The sequence below is a fragment of the Mus caroli genome, unplaced genomic scaffold, assembly GCF_978045245.1.
Source record: "Mus caroli unplaced genomic scaffold, Mus_caroli_1 scaffold_3, whole genome shotgun sequence".
NCBI lineage: Eukaryota > Metazoa > Chordata > Mammalia > Rodentia > Muridae > Mus > Mus caroli.
In genome coordinates this window covers 50,455,741-50,475,505 of record NW_028227258.1, presented here as the reverse complement: position 1 = coordinate 50,475,505, position 19,765 = coordinate 50,455,741, and the positions used below count along the sequence as shown (strand labels likewise).

Genomic DNA, 19,765 nt, shown 5'->3' with positions numbered 1-19,765 from the left:
TCGTCGTACTTCTGGGAGGTGAAGGTGGGAAGATCCCATCTATCCCTGGGGTTTGCTGGCCAGCTGGTGTAGTCTACTGGCTCAGTGCCACGCCAGTGAGAGACCCAAAAAACAAGATGAATGTTCCAGCAAATCAACACTTGCAACTGTCTTCTGGCATCCACACATGTGTTCACCCATGTACATATAGGAACGCTATTGAATCAGCTTCCCAATGAACTTCAGTAATTAAGACACACATAACTCATCAACATGTTTCATTTTCCTCTAGACCTGTAGTCAAACATACTCACGACATCATCATGGTCATTAGAATTATTAATCTGATAACGCCTTTGAATGTGTTAGAAAAGCTAAGAGTAGACAAAGGAACACATTCATGGCCCGAATATTATCTTAAGGAACTCTCTTTACCGAAGAAGCCTTTGGTCTGACAACATGCAGTTGCTTAAGAATATTGAACTCATGAGGTTTCTCTCTAGCAATGTTCTTTGACATTTTGGGATCTTTTGGATTAACACTGTTTGCATATGTTAATGTCAGTCAGGGTTCTTTAGAGAAACAGAATTGATAGAATGCATCTATACCACACTCATGGTACTAAAATCTTTATTAGTCAGGGTTCTCTAGAACCTACCTAGAAACCTGTATAGAAAGGGGATTTTTAAAGTGGTGGACAGATGGTCATCCAGCTAGTCTAACAGTAGCTATCTACCAATGGAAAGTCCAAGAATCCAGTAGTTATTATATCTGTGGAGATAGATGCCTCAGTTGGTTAATCCCAAAGTAGACTCTAATTCAATCAAGACAATCAGAGAAAGAAAAAAAAAGTTTTCTATAGGCTTCCACCATAAGGGGTAGCCTAGATTAGAGGTGGGCCTTACCACCTCAAAAGATCAGGATTAAAGATGAGTCTTCCCACCTCAAATTACTTGGGTGCTAGAATTATAGACATGCCCCACCATACCCAGCTTACAGTACCTTTTAAAAAGAAGATAAAGTGTATAAAATATGAAGGTTTAAAATATTAATTGTGGTAATCGGTTTATATTTTCACATATTCAGCCAAATATTCCATTTGATTTAGTTAGGTAAGTATTTATAAGCAAATAGAAGGTTATCTGTGTTTTAAGAGGTTTAAGGGACATGCTTTAGTTCAGAAGGTTATATTGGGGCAGATATTCTTTTCAATGATAATTAAGTGGGCACAAGGCATACTTAGACACAGACCAAATGAGGCAAGAAGGGAGGGAAGGAAGAAGAGGTAAAGAAAATGATGTTGACTGGAATTCTCCCTCAAGCCCAGTAGAATGCTTTGGGAAGGCTATGGTGTTGTTTTCTAGAAACTGGGAAAAGTGTTTGGAGAGAATTGATGTGGCCAGAGCATGAGGCTGGATGAACCCACATGACTTTAATGAGTCAGAGCCCGAGCTGTCTGATTCAAAACCCTGGGGGAATGTGGGAGGAGAACTCTAAAGGAAAACTTGGGAGGGATTGGAGGATGTGCTATAAAGCTAATCTTCAGTCATAATTCTGCTCGATTCATCTTATGGTTTGAAATACTATAAGACATGCTTTTTAAAAACCCTGAAGCTACTTTATTGTTTGACTAGAAGTGTTGCTGTGGAAAGGAGCTAAGACACTTGTAAGGATTCCACTTTTGGGCTTTGCATTTTTGTAGTGTTTTCTGACTTCCTTCGAGTAAACTAACAAAAGTTTGAAACTCCATTGCCTTAGGAATGTTCAAAAAGAGCCAATAACGGGAAGTTTACTCTGCGCGATTTGCTGGTCGTTCCAATGCAGCGCGTGCTGAAGTACCACCTCCTCCTTCAGGTCTGTACTTTAACAGCAATGCATTAAATGCATGTTACCGTGCATTTGCTCACCCCACAGAACACCGATGGCGGCAGCCTCGCGGAGTCTCCATATTATAATTAGAGCTAAGTATGAAATGGCCAGGGCAGCTAGGTGTTTTATTTTCCTTTTAGCAAAAATAAGTAAATAAAAAACAAATAAATAAAATAACTCTGTCTTTACTAAGAAGACATTTTGTGTTCTTCATAAAGGATAGGAAAGAAAAACTAATGAATAAAACAGATACTAGTAAAAAACGTGCCTTCTATGGCATGTTTTGGAGTTAGCTATAATCATTCCCTAGCGAGTCAATGAACCTGAGTGTGCTCAGATTACCCTCATTAGACTGTCCGCCTTATCACAATAATTAAGAGAATATTGTATCACGGGCTGTATTGCTTTTTCACTGCACTAGATGTAATAAGACGGCATCTATTGTGAGGGGAGTCTTACTATAACACACAAAGTTTATGGTTTCCACGGTTAGTCCTCTAATGAGGGTGGAGAGTCTTATAAATTTAATTTGATAGCTATACCAGGAGGCTCATTAGTTCTGCTCCAAAGAAATGTCTCATTGTATTAGTCTGCGAACCCGGCTGATGCTTGTGGAATGTCATTTTAAAAAGATCTACTACCTGTACGTGAAATAGAATTTTGAGTCTTCTGTGCTTCGTACATCTTGTATATTAAATTTCTTGAACTGTAGCCATGCAATTATTCGTCATTTCTATTTTGGTTCTACTGAGAAATCAGAAAAATTCAAACCCTGATTATTTCTTTAAAATGCATTAAAACATTCATGAGACCTAAACTCAAAGCAACTTAATCAAATTGGATTTTATGAAAAAATAATAAGGGGTAACTCAGGCAATCAGCTTTCAAGGCTTTGCGGAGCTAAAAACAGGTCCAAAATAAGATAACAATTTGTTTGGTTTCTTTGATGTCTTGAAGCACTGACTGAAGAACTTAGAAGGTTCAGATCAAGAGTCAGACTCTTTGGGTCCTTGTAAGATTTTGTGCAGACTCAAAAACTAAGAAATACAATGATGTGTTTTTGAACTCTTTCCTTACCCTGCTTCTCCCCCTTCTGTTGTTTTGTATTTTAGAGTTCAAGACTCCGTGTAATTCTACAAAGTTTTTTACAAATTAGGAAGCTCTATTTTTGGTACTATATGTGGATAAAAATTTTAGAGATTTTTTTTTTAACTTTTATCGTATTTTGGAGCACTTGTCTGGTGTCTAGAGACAAATTATCAGTTTGTAATCTTCCTCCTTACCAGTGCATTTGCATGCTTTCTGAAGGAAATCTCTTCCGATGCTGGCTCATCTGAGGACAATGACATAAAATTTAAAATATTTCTGAGAACCCATGAGCCTGCATGGGTCTGACCTAGGCCCTCTGTGTGATGTTTCATTAGTGTAGCTTGTGGGACTTCTAACAGTGGGAATTGGGATGTCTCTGACTCTTGCTTGCCTTGGGGACTCCCCCCGCCCCACTGGGTTGGCTCACCCAGCCTAAATACAAGGGGAGGTGCCTAGTCTTACTGTAACTTGATAGGCCTTGTGTGGCTGATATCCATGGGGTGGGGGCTGACTTTTTCTGAGGAGAAAAGAAGTGGATGGGGTCTGGGGTGTGGTTTGTGGGTTGTGCTGAGGCATTGGGAGGAGAGAAGGGAGGAGAAACTGTAGTCAGGGTGTAATGTGTGAGAGAATAAATTTAAAAATTAAAGTGTTTTATAGAGGAAGTTTTAAAAACTTTAAAAGTGACTTACTAATTTGTTTAACAAAGTTAGAATAAAAATAAAATTTTGGTGGAGTTTAATATTTGGCAGTTTCTTCTTTTTGCAAGTCCTGTTTATAACACGAAACAGTGTCAGGGCTGGGGCCTTTAAAGAATTTTGAATGTGTGTGTGTGTGTGTGTGTGTGAGTGTGTGTGTGTGTGTGTGTGTGTGTGTGTGTGTATACATCAAACTGTGTTAGGAAGGCATTGTATGACAATGCTCACCATTGACATTTAACACAATGTGGTGGGTACACAGAAGACACACAAAGGCCTCAATAACTACACCTCAAGTTGCTGGATACCGGACTAGAGGCTTCATTTTCTCTTCTTAGAGGGGTGATGTGTCAAATGGGCTTTAACGGTTACCATGAGTTTGCCAGGTGAACAAGAGGAGGAACTTTCTAAAATCAATCAATCAATCAATCAATAAATAAATAAATAAATAAAAATCATGTTATGGGTTACTTACACATGCCTGGGAGAACTATAGATTATTTAAGTGTGGATAGAAAGTAGGTAGGGTGGAAGTTGAGAAAAAGGGATTAAGAGAAGTTTGCAGAGTCTAGATCCAGAGCGGGACTGCCAGGAGGTACTGGGTTCCAGCTGACACATTGGGGACTTTACAGAAATCTAACCAGACTACAGATAAGATATGACTTAGGAGTTTAGTAACCTGCTGGCTATCAGGAGCATGGACAGATAGCTAGAAAGAGAGACTCTAGGTCCAAAGTCTAGTTGGAAGCACTTAAGAATAACAGTTTGAAAAATGGCAAGGAGCTGCTGGTGTTAGATAACCACGAGGACCATGCTCTCTGGGGCTGGATCAATAATATCAGGAAGAGAAGGGAGGGCAGAGCCTGGGGCACCATTCAGGTTCCGGCTTTAGCTGTTATACCAATGGAAATGCTACCATTTAATTAAGCACCACCAGTCACCACCTCGTTCTGGGTGAGGATGGAGCATGTTTGAGACGTTAAATTCAGGGGGCCTGTGAGACTATTATTTAGTTGGACATGTGAGTCTGGTATTGGGTGTGATATCTGGGTTGAACAGATATACGGCAAAGTGATGGCCTCATTAGGTGACAGCTGATGTGACAGTGGTTGTGATTTGGAGACTGTGCAAAATAATAATAAAAGGGTGATCGTGTGGGCGAGAGCAACCCTCTAAAGAGAAAGGAAGCTATGGGAGATGGAAGAGGATGCAGGAAATTAGGATTTATAAGCAAAATAGTAACAGCAGTAACTCACAAACATCCTTTTGTTCTTGAAATGGAGCTGTGGGATTAGGGTAAACAGTCTTAGAGAAGTGGTGAGTGAGAGGGAATAGAAAGTATCCCTTCATCTAGAGCTGAGGCCGTCAGCATGATATCCAGAAAGCAGCCTGCTTAGAATGGTGAGGGTAGAGTTCAGCTGAACAAAAAAGGAGTCCTCCAACATGAAAATTATCACCCTGTGGAGACTGATATTAGTGTCTTTAAAAGGTTTGGCTCGTTTGTTGCATCAGTGTTAGTTTTGGATTTAGGGCGAGCATCGCTAACCCGTGTCTTCCAAATAGGAGCTGGTAAAACACACCCATGACCCTATGGAGAAGGCGAACCTGAAGCTGGCTCTGGATGCAATGAAGGTGAGGCAGCTGCAGCAGGAACTTGCTGGTGTCTTGCATTGCTGTCCAGAAACAATGGGATCCACACGCTAGTGTGTATATGTGACACTCTGACCCGTTAACATTCACTCTTGTTATTGGTGAGGCAAGCAAACCGATTTGCTGAAAAAGATACTTGTTATGCTGTTATTGTCTGTTTTGATGAGCCTGGGAGTTCCTGGTACTTGCTATATAACCTAGACTGGACCCAAACTGTGTGGACTCAAACTGTGCCTCTCTTCCTGCATCAGCCTCTGAAATGGAGTTCTTATATGGGCTTTAGGGCCAGACAAAAGTGCCATCATTCCAAGAGGGATGCTCAAGCTACTTTTGCAGCGTTTGCTCACTTCTGAGCCTCCAGGAATGACTGCATAGAATGACTGTGCTCCACAGTCTTCTCTTTGCTTTGCATCTAACTATTGACTTGAATAAGCTGAGGGCCACAGGTGACTTGAGGACTGCCAGTGTCACCCATTTTCCCAAGACAGATCCTCTGTCAGGTTCCCCGTGGTGGATTCTGTACAAGAGGATTTCACTTTGGGTTTTGTTTCCAGTTAAATCTGAAAGTCAAGAAGCAGATAGGTAGATATATAGGTATAGGTATGGGTCTGGGTCTGGGTCTGGGTCTGGGTCTGGGTCTGGGTCTGGGTCTGGGTCTGGGTCTGGGTCTGGGTCTGGGTCTGGGTCTGGGTCTGGGTCTGGGTCTGGGTCTGGGGATAGGGATAGGGATAGGGATAGGGATAGGAATGGATATGGATATGGATAGATAAAAAGAAAGAAATAGAGAGAGAACAAAAGAATGAAAGGAAGGAAGGAAGGAAAAGAAAGAAAGAAAGAAAGAAAGAAAGAAAGAAAGAAAGAAGGAAAGAAGGAAAGAAGGAAAGAAGGAAAGAAGGAAAGAAGGAAAGAAGCAGATGTGGTCTTTTTGGGGGAATGTCTAAAAGCACAAGTTATACTTTGCCAACTTGACTCAGAGCTGTAACTGAAACAGAATCAAGTATTTGTTTCTGAAAGGAAGTGACAGGGCATTATAGTTAGTGACCTGCTCTGGGCCAGTCTTAGCATTGGCTCTGTTGGTCAGATGATCATAGTTCGAGCATCAAGACTGTTACTTGGTCATTTATTGTGGCTAGGAAAGCAACACATTTTGTGTCCTTAAAGGAGTCCTGTATAGATGAGTCCTAGGAAAAGCCAAGCTTCTTCCCCTTGAGACCACAGTTAAGAATTGCAGAGTTGTGTTGCTGTTGCAGATGTGTTAAAGAGGCTACAGAAAAAAAAGATAGAAAAAGCTTAGAAAACAGGAAAATGCGGATCACACAGAATATAAATAGCCAGTTACAGTATGGGAGGATTAGCTAATGCTTTTGCATTTTTTAAAGCCATTTTTCAGTAGGTAAAGGCACGCGGAGGAGCATGGCTGAAGGTCTCGTTGACTTAACTCCACCACTCCGCTCTTCCCCTCTGCTTGTTTCTCCTTTATTCACTCTGAAATTGAACTAGCCTTCTTGACTGAGCGCTCTTAGGAGCTAACGAGACACTAACTGGTTTCCAAAGGACAGGCTTGCTAGGGCAACCTGTAACTTTGTGTTACGTTTTTCTTGCTGCTAATCCTTCAGCCCTGCCCTTCATGTCACCTGGGGAAAGATGCACCACTGTCAAGGGCAGCCATTAATGCTCCTGGAATTTAAATTCTTCTGACCTAATTTCCTTGGTACTTTGCAGAAATTCCTTGGGATTTGTTTTGGTTTGGTTTGGTTTTTGGTTTTTGTCTTTTAAGGCAGCAGTGTCCTTATCCTCCTCAGAGGTGTGGTACTTGACAACTCTTCAGACTTCCCAGCTGCGTACCCCACATTTCACAATTGGCGTTGAGACGCAGCTTTGATTGACTGAGTGTTCATTTTATTGTCATGGAGACATTGTGGTGGTGACTTTCATTGCTGATGAAATTATTGATGTGTTTTTCTTTCAAAGCAGCTTGCATCTCTAATCTTCCTGTGCCTTCTTTTTGCACCCTTCTCTCCATTCTCTAGGACTTGGCACAATATGTGAATGAAGTAAAAAGAGATAATGAGACCCTTCGTGAAATTAAGCAGTTTCAGCTATCTATAGAGAATTTGGTATGTAATTATCCCCCGATCCAGCTTTCTCTCATCCCCAAATCTCGGGGCATCCAAGAGCTGTCGGTGAGAAAAGGACAGTTTACCTTCAACTCTCAGCTGTTAAATGTTGTCTTCTCCCCCCCCCCCCCCCCCATTTCTGTCTGGCCTTCACATTCATGTGATGTCTTCTGTGACTTTGCCATTGTCCAGGTACCTCTGCCGCTTGCTTCTCTCCCTCAGTCTCTTACTGTCTCCTCTCCCAAGGGTCTCAGAGAACAATAGAGTCCCAGTTTTGGTAGCATGGCTAGAAAAAGTCCTTCCAAGTCACTTGTCATTTTAACTGAGTCCAAAGAATGAGAAGCCAGAAGATCTGTGGTATTAGTGATCCAGGCGATGCCTTAACAAGCGAAAAGTCCAGAGATGGGTAGGAAGTGGCAAGGCAAGGTTTGCTAGAAGTGGTGAGAACAGAAGGTGATGGGCTCTGAGGCCACAGGGGATGAAGAACTGAATAGCATAACCTTGTAGGTCAAAGGTCGGTTAGAGCTTTATTGTGACTGCAGCAGAGATCTAGGGCAGTTTCTATCTGTGAGTGTGTCCCAGTCTTGTTTATATTTCAAGAAGTCTCTTTAGAGAGGCAGCCAGGCAGCTATAGAAATGGTTTCCAGAGAGAACAGAGGGCTGGATTCGCCGGTGGGAAGTGCATAGGGAGAATGGCTTTGAGGTATTTTGGCAATGTGATTTCATTGCTGTGCTCTGAATGCCCCTGAGCGTCCCTTCCTTTTTCTACGAGCAGCCACCTCCCTGTTGCACAGTGCCATCACCTGGGTCCTTGACAATCCCTGTAACCATAGACACACACACTCTTTATATAGTTATGCTTTAAATAGCAGTTTCCCAAGTCATCTTCCTTCCTAGACTTACCAAGATTTTCCTGTTGTCTCCAGTGGTGATCCATTTAAAAGTCCTCGATGTTCTGAAGGTAACTGTTGTTCAGAGCTCAGTGACTGACCACCCACATGTGCTATAGCACTGGCATTATCCTATTTTTGCTGTCAGTCTCCAGATTTCTATTCCTTCTTGTGCTTCTACATTTGAACATTGCCTGCTTAGGGCCCACAGTATTTGTCTCCAGTATGGTCTATCACACTCTTTCCAGGTCCAATCTAAAGAAAACCCCTTTCCCTAACTTCCTGTCATTCTTCCCTTTTTAGAATTCCACCATATATTTTCTATGAATGCATCTGCAGTGTAATAATATGAGTCACATTAAGTTGACCACCATAACATGTATGAATGCATATGACATTAAGTATATTTTTAATCCTGTATACCCATTGCCTCCATACAACTCCTGAATTTTTCATCCCAAGAAAACGTGTTCACTGAGCACAGACCCCTCACTCTGTTCTCTCCACAGTTCCTGGCACCGTTCATTCTGTTAATTCAGCCCCTTTGACGCCTCTGATTTACAGAACCACATGTTATAGGTGCCCTTGTGACTGGTCTATTTTATAAGCATTCATCCATGTAGCAGAGTGTGAGTTTTGTATACTTAAGGCTATGTGATGTACCACTCATTGTTTGTGCTACTCCACATCGTATCTTTTTATCCAGAGAACATTAGCTTGTTTCCCATTTCAAGTATCCATAATGCTGCAGTGTGTGGGGCTGTGCCAATGTGTCTTTGAGTGCCCATTTTCATTTCTTTTGGTTGTATAGTAGGATTTCTGAACTGTGTGGTAATTCTGTGATTAAATTTTGAGTTATTTCCATTCCACTCCTGACAGCAGCTGCCCAGTTTGCATTCTTACTAGTGATATAAATGGATTCCAGTTTCTTCATGAGTTTGGCAAATGCAGATTTTCAGGTCTCTCTCTCTTTTTTTTAATATTTTCTCTTGCAAAATATATATCCAAATGGGTGTGAGATGGTATCTGATTGTGGTTTTGATAAAATTTTCCTACTGGCTAATGATGTTAAACTTTGTTTCATATGTTCACTAGACATGTTTTGTTTGGAGGACTGTTCATCTGGATACCTTGGCTAATTTGAGTCCTGGTGTGTGTGTGTGTGTGTGTGTGTGTGTGCACGCGCGCGCGCACACATGCACTTTCACATGTGTGGGTTTATAGGAGTTTATACATATATTCTCATCAGCCCATTATCAGGTATGATAGAGACTTCCTTCTGCAGACAGCATTGGTGGCGCCATAAGTTCCAGGTTGCCCACCTTCAATTCCTTGCCTACACTTTTAATGTCATATCCAAGAACTCATTGCTAAATTTAATTCTATAAAAAGCTTTTTCTCTATTTTCTTGTAGAACCGTAATAGTGTCAGCTCTTATGTATAGACCTTTGCTCTAGGTAGTTATTTTTAGATACAGTCTAAAGCTAAGTTCTAACTTTATTGTTCTTATTGTAGATACATAGTTTCCCTTGCACTCTTTGGATACTTTATTTCTCCGAATCGAATGTTCTTGGCACTTTTTGAAGACAGTTGTGGCTAATATACGAGCATGTTCCTAGAAATCACATCTGCCTCTTTTATTAGAATGAAATCCATAGGTATCATTGATACTCTTCCATCAATTCTCTTTTCCTTAAAAAATACTGTAAGTGTTCATTAATAGTTTATACTATTTTGTGTTCCTGCCTTTGTGGAAATGTATCATTGAATTGTTACATCACAAAATTCCATCCTGGAGCTCTTGGCTCACAGAGGGAGCTTCGGGACCCCCTCTTCCTAGAGTCTGCTTTTGGGACAATTATGTGTCTGCAGTTCCATGCTGCTGTGAACATTTGTGTCCTGTATATGGTATGTTCTATGAACATAGAGGCTGCCTCACTCCACCTTGCATGCGTGACAAATACCACTTACTGTAATTTTCTTGTGATTAGTATCATTACAGTGATTAGTATCATTTTCCTCTTTAAATAATATTTTTTTGAGATTAAAGTGTAATTGCATACATCATTTCTCCCTTTCCTTTATCCCTGTCAAACACTTCCCAGTAACCCATCCTGTTCTCTTTCAAATTCTTGACCTCCTTTTCTTCTTTAATTATTGTATGAATATATCTTGCTCAGTCTGTATAATGTTAGTCTTATGTATATATTTTTAGGGCTGACTATTTGGTAGTGAATACCCAATTTATGTGCTTTTAACCTAAAAAGGACTATTTCTCCCGGTCTCAGCATTTCTTAGTTGCCTGTAGTTGTGTTTTGTTTATTTGTTGTTGTTGTTTAGTCTTGGGACCTTGTGAGCGCTCCTCTTTCACATCAGCAGGTCTGTTTGTCTTGTTCAGCTCGTGTTTAGGAAGACATGCTGCTGAAACGTCTCGGTATAGCCTCTCTGATAATTTAGGAGACACAACCGCACAGCAAACCCACCATTCTTCTGATTTTTATAATCTTTCTGTTTCTTCTGCAATGGCTCCTTAGCCCAAGGGGCAGGAGTATGTTGTAGTCAGATGGGTTGGGACTGTGCTCCACAGTTCTATGTTTTCGTTGGTCGTGTCTCTCTGCAATGTCTCTGCGAGGCTTTCAGGTCAGATCCAGCTCTGGTCACTTCCCTTTTAAGGGTCTATGTAGAAGTAGTGACTGGTTGATTTTCAAATCTTACCTTGTATCCAAGTCCTGTGCAGTTGAGAGTAAATGTGTTAAAATAAATAAAAATGATATCAATTGCAACATGATAGGGCCGTTGTCCTGGAAAACTTCTTTCCTGGTGTTTACTTCTGTTTTTATGTGATTGTGAAAGGGTTAGACACACACGTAAGATTTATTTAAAGGTGTATCTATGTTTTAGAACCAGCCAGTTTTGCTCTTTGGACGACCACAGGGAGACGGTGAAATCCGAATAACCACTCTGGACAAGCATACAAAACAAGAAAGGTGAGTGGCAGGCACACTCTCACGGTGGTAGCTGCTGTCCCAGGAATGATGGCGTCAGTCTGGTATTCTAGGACAGGTGGCGGTGTGCAGGCCAGGGGGCCAGCCAGTCACCAGTCCCTTACCTTTTCTAACATATGTCCCATGTATTACTTCTCTATCTAGCCTGCACTCTGTTGATTTGCCTAAGGTTTTAGGTGCTAAATGAAAATGTTTGAAAATAAGGCATTTCAATCATGAAACACCACCAGACGATTGCCGTAAAGCCACGATTGCCTGTTTTAAAAGACTCATTTGGAAATTAACTGAAAATAAGAAAAGTCATCCCAGAAGGAATGCAGAATGGGAACTGTTTAGCAGTGTATTTTTATTTAGGGAGACCTTTAGGCAGGGTCCTTGAATATCCTTAGTACCCTTGGCCTTTTATTCTCTGTCATGACAGGTGATTGTCCACAGATGCTTTGTAGGGGTTTCCCGGACTCTTTGTAGAAGAAAAAGTCTACCAGCAGGGGGCAGCATTGGCCCTTGTTTCCACCTTGATACCCGGGTTCCTCAGGTAGTTCTCAGGAGCCACACATTTGACTTTGAAGATGAGGAAAGTGTTTGAACACCGGGAATGTGTCATTGTCACAATCATTGGTTAAGAATAAGTGTGTTAATCATTGAGAGTTTTAAAAAGCACACATTTATTGCAGTTGGATAAGGTTAGAAGATTCGTTTCCTTCCCCAATTAACATTGCTTTTAATAAGAAAAAAAAAAAAAAAAAAAACACAGAAAGTTAACCATCACTTTCCTGGCTTGCAGTTTCTCTTACACCCAAGCTACACTTAAGGTGACCCATTAAATTGTGACACCGAACACAAGGAGTGAAGGCACAGGTTCTAAAGTTAGCCTGGGTGCGATCTTACTCTGTAGGGATCATCAGTGTAACTGCTGGCAATTTGCATACAACCCCCCGCCCCTCCAGCGTGGGTTTGCTCCGACCCGGGTGGGGACCCAGGGCATTTACTTTATGTCTTGTTTGTGGAACGAACAGTTCTCAAGGCTTTTGATTGATTGCTATTATGATTGTAGATCTACTGTCCTGATTGTGAATATTTTTTCTGAGATTTTAGCATTGAAATAAAAAGAGAGCAATTATTCATGAGCAGCTTTATGGCCTATCTTAGTGAGTATTTTCAATGACTCTAAAGTGTATGGATTGCTTTTCTAATGCTCCCTCCCTTCCTTTATGTTCAAATGAGGGGAGCTGGGGTGGAATGGCAGCATCTCTCCTTGAGCCCGGTGAAGGACAGCGATGATCCTGTGAGCCTGTATTCCTTACAGCTTCTACTGTGCGGCCCTGCCTGTGGCCCTTATTGCAGAAGAATGCTTGCCTGGTGCAGTCACATCTTGCCAGGAAAAAAAAAAATACGCACTTGCAAACCGTTTGCTGTCAGTCACCCACACTGTCTCTTTTACAGGCATATCTTCTTATTCGACTTGGCAGTGATTGTCTGCAAAAGGAAGGGCGATAACTACGAGATGAAGGAAATAATAGATCTCCAGCAGTACAAGATAGCCAACAACCCTACCACTGACAAAGAGAATAAAAAGGTGACTGCTGGGGAGGTGGCAATGAACAGTAATTTATGCAGAGCTTTGAATATTCAAATATAGTCATCCCTTGGTGTCTAGACCCCTCCCTCTACTGCAGACACCTGAATCTGCAGATACTTGGAGCCCTTATATAAAATGGTTTACTGTTCACATATAACCCGTGCATGTCTTTCTACATAATTTAAAGCGACTCTAGGCTCTTTGTAATACCTAAGACAATACTTGGGCTGCTGTAAGCAGCTGTTATACCGTATCATTTAGCAATAATGACAAGGGAAACAAGTCTGTACATGTTTGGTACAGATGCAATTCATATTGTTTTCATCTGTAGTTGTTGAATATTGGAGCGCAGAACCTGCAAAATCTGGAGCCAGATGTACATATGTCCATTAGAGTGAGATGCTGCTGACTGAATCAGGCATTGAATTTTCAGAGATTGATTTTGGTACAGGTTCCTGTGAGCTATGATTGGGTCCTGACAGACCCAATGATTGGTTGATCTGACCATTTCCAGTTCCCCTGATCAATATGGTAATAATGATTTTCTCATCAATATGAAGTTGGTAACTGATTTTCTTCTCAGTATGAGGTTTGTTACAGTCCTCAGTGTTAATGCTGTTAGCTGTAAAGTTTTGTATGCATGGCTATGACGGTGCTCCAGTGAATCTGCAGATATGTTTTTAACAAGTGATAATCATTAACTTGAAGAATATTCATTTTTCACAGTGGTCTTATGGCTTCTACCTCATCCATACCCAAGGGCAAAATGGGTTAGAATTTTATTGCAAAACAAAAGATTTAAAGAAAAAATGGCTGGAACAGTTTGAAATGGCTCTGTGAGTATTTTTACTTTTAAAATTTATTTATGTATGTGGTGTGTACTTGTACAAACATATGTGTTTGTTGTATGTGTATGTGTGTGTGTGTGTGTGTTGTGTGTAGGCCAAATGTTTTATCTCCTTTAGTGTCTGCCCTTTGTATTGAGCTAGTCTCTCAATTGGATCCAGAACTCACTGATTTAGCTAGACCAGCTAGATACCTTACCTGGGGGATCCTCTCTGTCGGCCTCCCAAACTCTGCGATTGAAGGCTGGCTGCCACCTCTGCTCAGCTTTTCCCTGGGCACTGAGGGTTCACACTTGGGTGGTTGTGCTTGGCCAGCAAGTGCTCTCCCCTCCTGAGGCATCTCCCCAACCTACAATTAAGAGTCCATTGTGTCTACTATTTAAATCACTGGTAAGTCAGAGGAGCCTCTCTCTGCTAGAGGCTGCTGGCCAGAGGCTCTGTTCGGGATGCTGGGGCCGACTGTGAGCTGGTCATCTGGTCTCTGAGTGCTGGTGAATCTCTTCAACAAGAAGAAAGAGGGAGCTCAAATCTTCCCTTTGACTTGCTTCGCCTAGAAATACTTTCAGTCTTTACCTTGTAGCGCCTCAAGAAATTTAATTATAAGGATAAATTCTTCCTGTAATTACTAGTTTTAATATATATCCTTACATTAAATGTTTTTATTTATAAAATAAATAAATTATATTTTTTTCTTTAGAAAACATTCACAGATATGCACACATGTGCACATCCTTTTCTTGTAAATACAAAAACTGATGTCTTCCTTTGATTTCAAACTCACATATTGTTTGAATCCTTGCTGAGTTTCAGGTATATGCAATGAATGCTTCAGGGCTGGATTTCTTTCAATGTTCTTTCCTTTTATTAAAGAGGAAGCTCAACAAAGAGGTGAAGATACCCAGACCTGATTCAAAAGAAGCAGCACACAGAGCTGTAATCATTGAGAACTCATTGTTGGGTGTTTCTTTGTAGTTTTGACGTTTATAAATTAAGAAGGCGCATCATGACCCTTATTGTGGAGGCACATCGGTCACCCTGAAATGAAACTGTTAAAAAGGGCAGGATTAAAGAACACGCCAGAGATTTGTCTCCTTGGGTTCTAGTCTTGCTTACCACTCCCTGACCAGTTCTGTCAATTTTATTGTTTGTTTTGATTTTAAGAAATGCTTATGTTAATATAAAATTGAGATGGAATAAGGATGATTTTTGAAGTCTTTAGTGTATATGTGTGTGTGTATGTGTGTACATGCATATATGCATGCACACAGGCACGTGCATGTGCACACACACACATGTACAGCACAGCACAGCACAGCACAGCACAGCACAGCACAGCACAGCACAGCACAGCACAGCACAGCACAGCACAGCGTCTGTGGAGGTAAGGGAGCACCTCTTAGGAATAGATTTCTGCCCTTCTATCATGTGAGCTCTGGCAATGGAACTCAGTTCATCAGCTTTGGTAGGAAAAGCCTTTACCTGTCGAGCCCTCTTGCTGGCTCAAGACTCTTATATTTTGAAAGAGAGGATTGTGTAGATTTTTAAAAATAAGCATAAAATAAGTCTGGGTTCTGCTACAATCATAGCTGTAGTTGCCTCTGGTCTTAGCTAAGTCATTTTTTTTTTCAGAAGCCTCAGTTCCTGCATCTGTAAATGGGGATAGTGATGTTTAACCTGAATTGCAAATACTATCTCAGCAAAATGCCAGCCACATGCTGCAGTATGAGGCTTATAGTATTTATTGATCAAAGGGCAGTATCTATTGTTACTGCTGCTAGCAGTAATATTTCATATTTAAGGTCCTAACATGCTTGTGAACACAAAGCTAACACTTTCTGATATAGTAGAATAGTCTTTATACTTGGCTATTGATTGTAATAGTTAAGTCAAAAAAGGTCAGTTGTATTAAAGGTTGCACTAACGTGGCATCTCCATCACAGGTTGCATTTATTTTGGACACAGATGTTAAGTGGACGATGTTAGTCCAGTCTGTGATCTGAAATGGTCAGCCTCATACACCTTGTATTCCTTCACTGAGACACTTTGAGGTGCATGGTAGAAATCAGAGCCATAAGAGGCTTTGGATAGTCAATGTATCCAGAGACAGAATGGATCTCATACTTTTGACCTTGTAGGAAGGATGTCAGACTAGAATTTTCTGATGTTTTTCAAGGGCTGTGGACTCTTTGTCGGAGAAAAGGAGTTTCTCTAGGGGAGAACAGCTAAGTGTCTTGTCTCAGAAGAAGCAGGGTCCTAGGACTGCACGATAGACATATCAGTGACCATTTTGTTACATTTTCGTACGTCATATAGCTCATCCTTAATACAAGCTAAGTGATGTGTGCTTATCCTCTCGCATGTGAAACACATCTGTGGTAGGCAGAGGCTGTTCAGTAGGTGGCTGCCTGAGCATCAGCTCCCTTTCAGGCTCATGTTCTCATCTCCTGACCTCAGCATCTGACTTCTGTCTTCAGTGTTGGTTACTTTAAAGTATAAAATGGCTACTGGAATTCTGACTATAAGATCTACCTGGTAGGTGGCGAGAAGGTAATTCTCCCTTCTGATGATCCGTCTACAACAAGTATTTTTCTTTTTTTTTTTTATTACATATTTTCCTCAATTACATTTCCAATGCTATCCCAAAAGTCCCCCATAGCGCCCCCCACTTCCCTACCCTCCCATTCCCATTCTTTTGGCCCTGGCATTCCCCTATATTGGGGCATATAAAGTTTGCAAGTCCAATGGGCCTCTCTTTCCAGTGATGGCTGACTAGGCCATCTTTCGATACATATGCAGCTAGAGACAAGAGCTCCGGGGTACTGGTTAGTTCATCATGTTGTTCCAACTATAGGGTTGCAGATCCCTTTAGCTCCTTGGGTACTTTCTCTAGCTTCTCCATTGGGAGCCCTGTGATACATCCAATAGCTGACTGTGAGCATCCACTCCTGTGTTTGCTAGGCCCCTGCATAGTCTCACAAGAGACAGCTATCTTTGGGTCCTTTCAGCAAAATCTTGCTAGTGTATGCAATGGTGTCAGCGTTTAGAAGCTGATTATGGGATGGATCCCTGGATACGGCAGTCTCTAGATGGTCCATCCTTTCATCACAGCTCCAAACTTTGTCTCTGTAACTCCTTCCATGGGTGTTTTGTTCCCAATTCTAAGAAGGGGCACAGTGTCCACATTTTGGTCTTCATTCTTCAGGGCAGAACTTGGACATCTAACTATACATGACAAGGGAGGCTGAGATTATCATTTCTGATTCACATGGGTTTAAGCCAAGCTTCTCTTGCTGTGAGAGAAGGGAGGGAAGTGGCCTTGCAGAGGAAGGCAGCTAGCATCACCTTGGCAGGCACACAGGGTGTTGGCGGAACTGAGTTGCTCCTCTGCACCGACACCTTCAGGGGCCAGACATCTACATATTTGAAGACCTTTGAAGCACCCCAGTAATGCAGTGAAGCACAAGTAGGAGCCATGTTTGTATTTTGGAGTTCTGTTGACTGTTTATTTGAAGAGGTAGAAGGTAGATAGGCCTTGCTGCAAAATTACACAGAGTTGAACCTTGGCGGGGGGGGGGGGGGCAGTTCTGTAAGCAAAAGTTAAAACATGCAGGGCAAAATCAGAAGCAGGACTCTCAGCTAAGGCATCAGCCTAGCTCTATCTTAACATCATCTATTCCTCTTGAAACTAGCTATACCAGGAAACCCTGGTAGCCATGCTATTAGCTTTCTAAGACAGGTCTTCCCTTGCTCTTCATGAAGTAGAATAATCTGGGTAAAAGCCAAATCTTAAGATTTTGCCCAAGGGTCAGATTTATTCTGTTTTGTTCATTGTTTTCACTCATTCTGCTTTTCTAAGTCATGGAAAACAAAGAAAACCAAGAAGTGTGTGGTATTGTGACAATCTAGAAAATGTGGCCAGGCTTCTGTACCTGTGCTGGGGCCTGCTCTTCCCAGTGTCTTTAGCTTTACCCTGGGTTTTGTCTTTCTGGAATTCTCTGGACTGTGCCTTAGAGGAACATTGAAAAGGATGATGGTGGTTGATCAGTGGAATTGATGTTTTTAAGATGGATGAAATGTTGGCTAATTCCATTTACAGATGACAGTTCTGTTTATAGGAGCGTCAGACTGCTTCTGTTTAAAATATTTGTAGATACATTTAAGGCATTTTTAAGGCTGCTCTTAATTTGGTACACTAGAGCAAAAGGCAGAGAGTGTATAGGCACCTGTAAACAATGAGGATGTACAGGACACAAGCCATCTTCCAGTGGTGACCTGGATCTCAGCCTCTGCCTTCCTAAGCACACCCAACCCTCGCTCAGCAGCACATTCTCTGACCTTGTCTGGCCGTCACAACTTCCAGCATTTAGAATCTTCAGTGAAACACACATTAGAACTTGCCAACCTCCTTAGAAAAAGCTGAATGGAGAGAGAGGGGGGTGGCAGTGACCCACTTGGACAGAGAAGGAGAAAGGAGTTGTCTCTCTTTTTCCTTACTAAAAGGGATAGAAGTACTGGTTGTTGTTTAGGTTGCAGAAGACCTTGTGGAGCTAAATGATGCTTAACTGCTGAAGTGCTGGGAGCCTTAGCTAAGCATCCATTTAAATGCTTAAGAGGCTGATTGCTTGGGACACATGGCATGCTTCCCTTTATTTCCAAAATGATGTTTGTTGCCAGTTGTCTCTTATAATTCCATTTGATCATCTGGGAAACAGAAAGATGAGTGTCTGTATTCAGTTCGGCTGGGTTTGATATGGATGTGAGCACCTCGAGCCAGCTGCATTCAGCCTTTTGTTAGGAAGCCATAGCTCTCTTCTCAGACCCCTTGTGCTCACTGTGTTCTCATGGGATTCTCTGATTAGCTTTAAGTGAACAGACATGCCCAGTCGTTTTCCTGGATAGGAAACCAGCAATCACAGGGTCATGTCTGCAATGTTGAACAGTGTTGCTACTCTGTTGTTACCACCGAGTTTGAGTTTGGTATCTCAGTGCAAAGGGTTGTCCCTGTCCATGAAGGTGTTCAGTATCTAACTGCCTTCAGATCTTGTTATCTAAAAGGGATCATTTTTAATTGCTTTATTTTGCTTGTTTTTACTGTGAAAAATACACAGGGATCCTTGATTGATTTGTGTGTGTGTTTTGCAGAAATGTCAAATATAAAATAAATGTAATCAAAGAACAACGATGCTCTAATGGTGATTTTTTTTTTTTTGAGAGTCTCATATGGTTCTGGTCAACTTGGATCCCATTAATAGGTGAGGTTTTAATTGAACTTCTGATTCTGTTACCTCCAAGTGCTGGGATTGCAGATCTATAGGTGTGTATTACATGCCCAGTCTCAAAGCTTTTTAAAGGAAGAGCTGGAAAGAGAAAGAAAAGATAAAGGTGGGAAAAGAAATAGATACAGTCAGAAGAGGTAGGTTCAGGATCTGTCTCTGTAGCATTTATTAAGGGAACTGAAAGATCCTGTTGCCTTAGATTTCTCCTGACCAGGCTGACTTAATTCTTTCTTACTCCCTTGAAGGTACACAGGCCATTATCATAGGCACCATCTCATCTTTTTAACTATGTGCTGGCTGACACAGTGCTGAGGGACCGGCCTAAGGAAAATAAGAGCACAGAGGCCAGCTAGGATCTGTTTGGATATTATTCATCCTCTAAAGCAAGACTGATGGTTGTGGCAAGGAAGAAAATGGGAATGTGGGCTACACTGCTTGTATCACAGCAGCTGTCTAGACTGGGTGGCTCCTGAGCCTAGAGTCTCCAGGGATGAGCTCAGAGAAAATTGCTGCCACTAAGGCAGAGGGGTGAAGATGCAGCCATGAAGCTCACCAGCCTGAGGTCCATTTAACATGAGATCCAGTTTAGCTTCTAATTTATTCACCCTCTCTTTCCCTAAGGAACTGAAGTCACAAAAAAGAGCATGCATGCCACAGAATTAAAAAGAAAAATTTAAATAATCAAAGGTCAAATAAAATAGCATTTCCTTCAAACTCACACTCTACCAGGGAAGAACGTTTTCCTGAAACTTAAGTTTCTATATAGATTGT

At 41.5% G+C, this 19,765-nt stretch overlaps 1 protein-coding gene across 3 annotated transcripts in view; it reads left to right on the top strand.

Moving 5' to 3' along the window:
• Vav3 (vav guanine nucleotide exchange factor 3) overlaps nt 1–19,765 on the top strand; it is a 335,454-nt gene that overhangs the window by 169,861 nt on the left and 145,828 nt on the right. For all 3 annotated transcript variants that reach the window (XM_021157267.3, XM_021157266.3, XM_085835571.1), the window contains exons 10-15: nt 1,738–1,833; nt 5,196–5,264; nt 7,313–7,399; nt 11,191–11,276; nt 12,738–12,870; nt 13,600–13,709. In XM_021157267.3, coding sequence (XP_021012926.1) covers nt 1,738–1,833; nt 5,196–5,264; nt 7,313–7,399; nt 11,191–11,276; nt 12,738–12,870; nt 13,600–13,709 — 581 coding nt within the window. The remainder of the gene's footprint in view (nt 1–1,737; nt 1,834–5,195; nt 5,265–7,312; nt 7,400–11,190; nt 11,277–12,737; nt 12,871–13,599; nt 13,710–19,765) is intronic.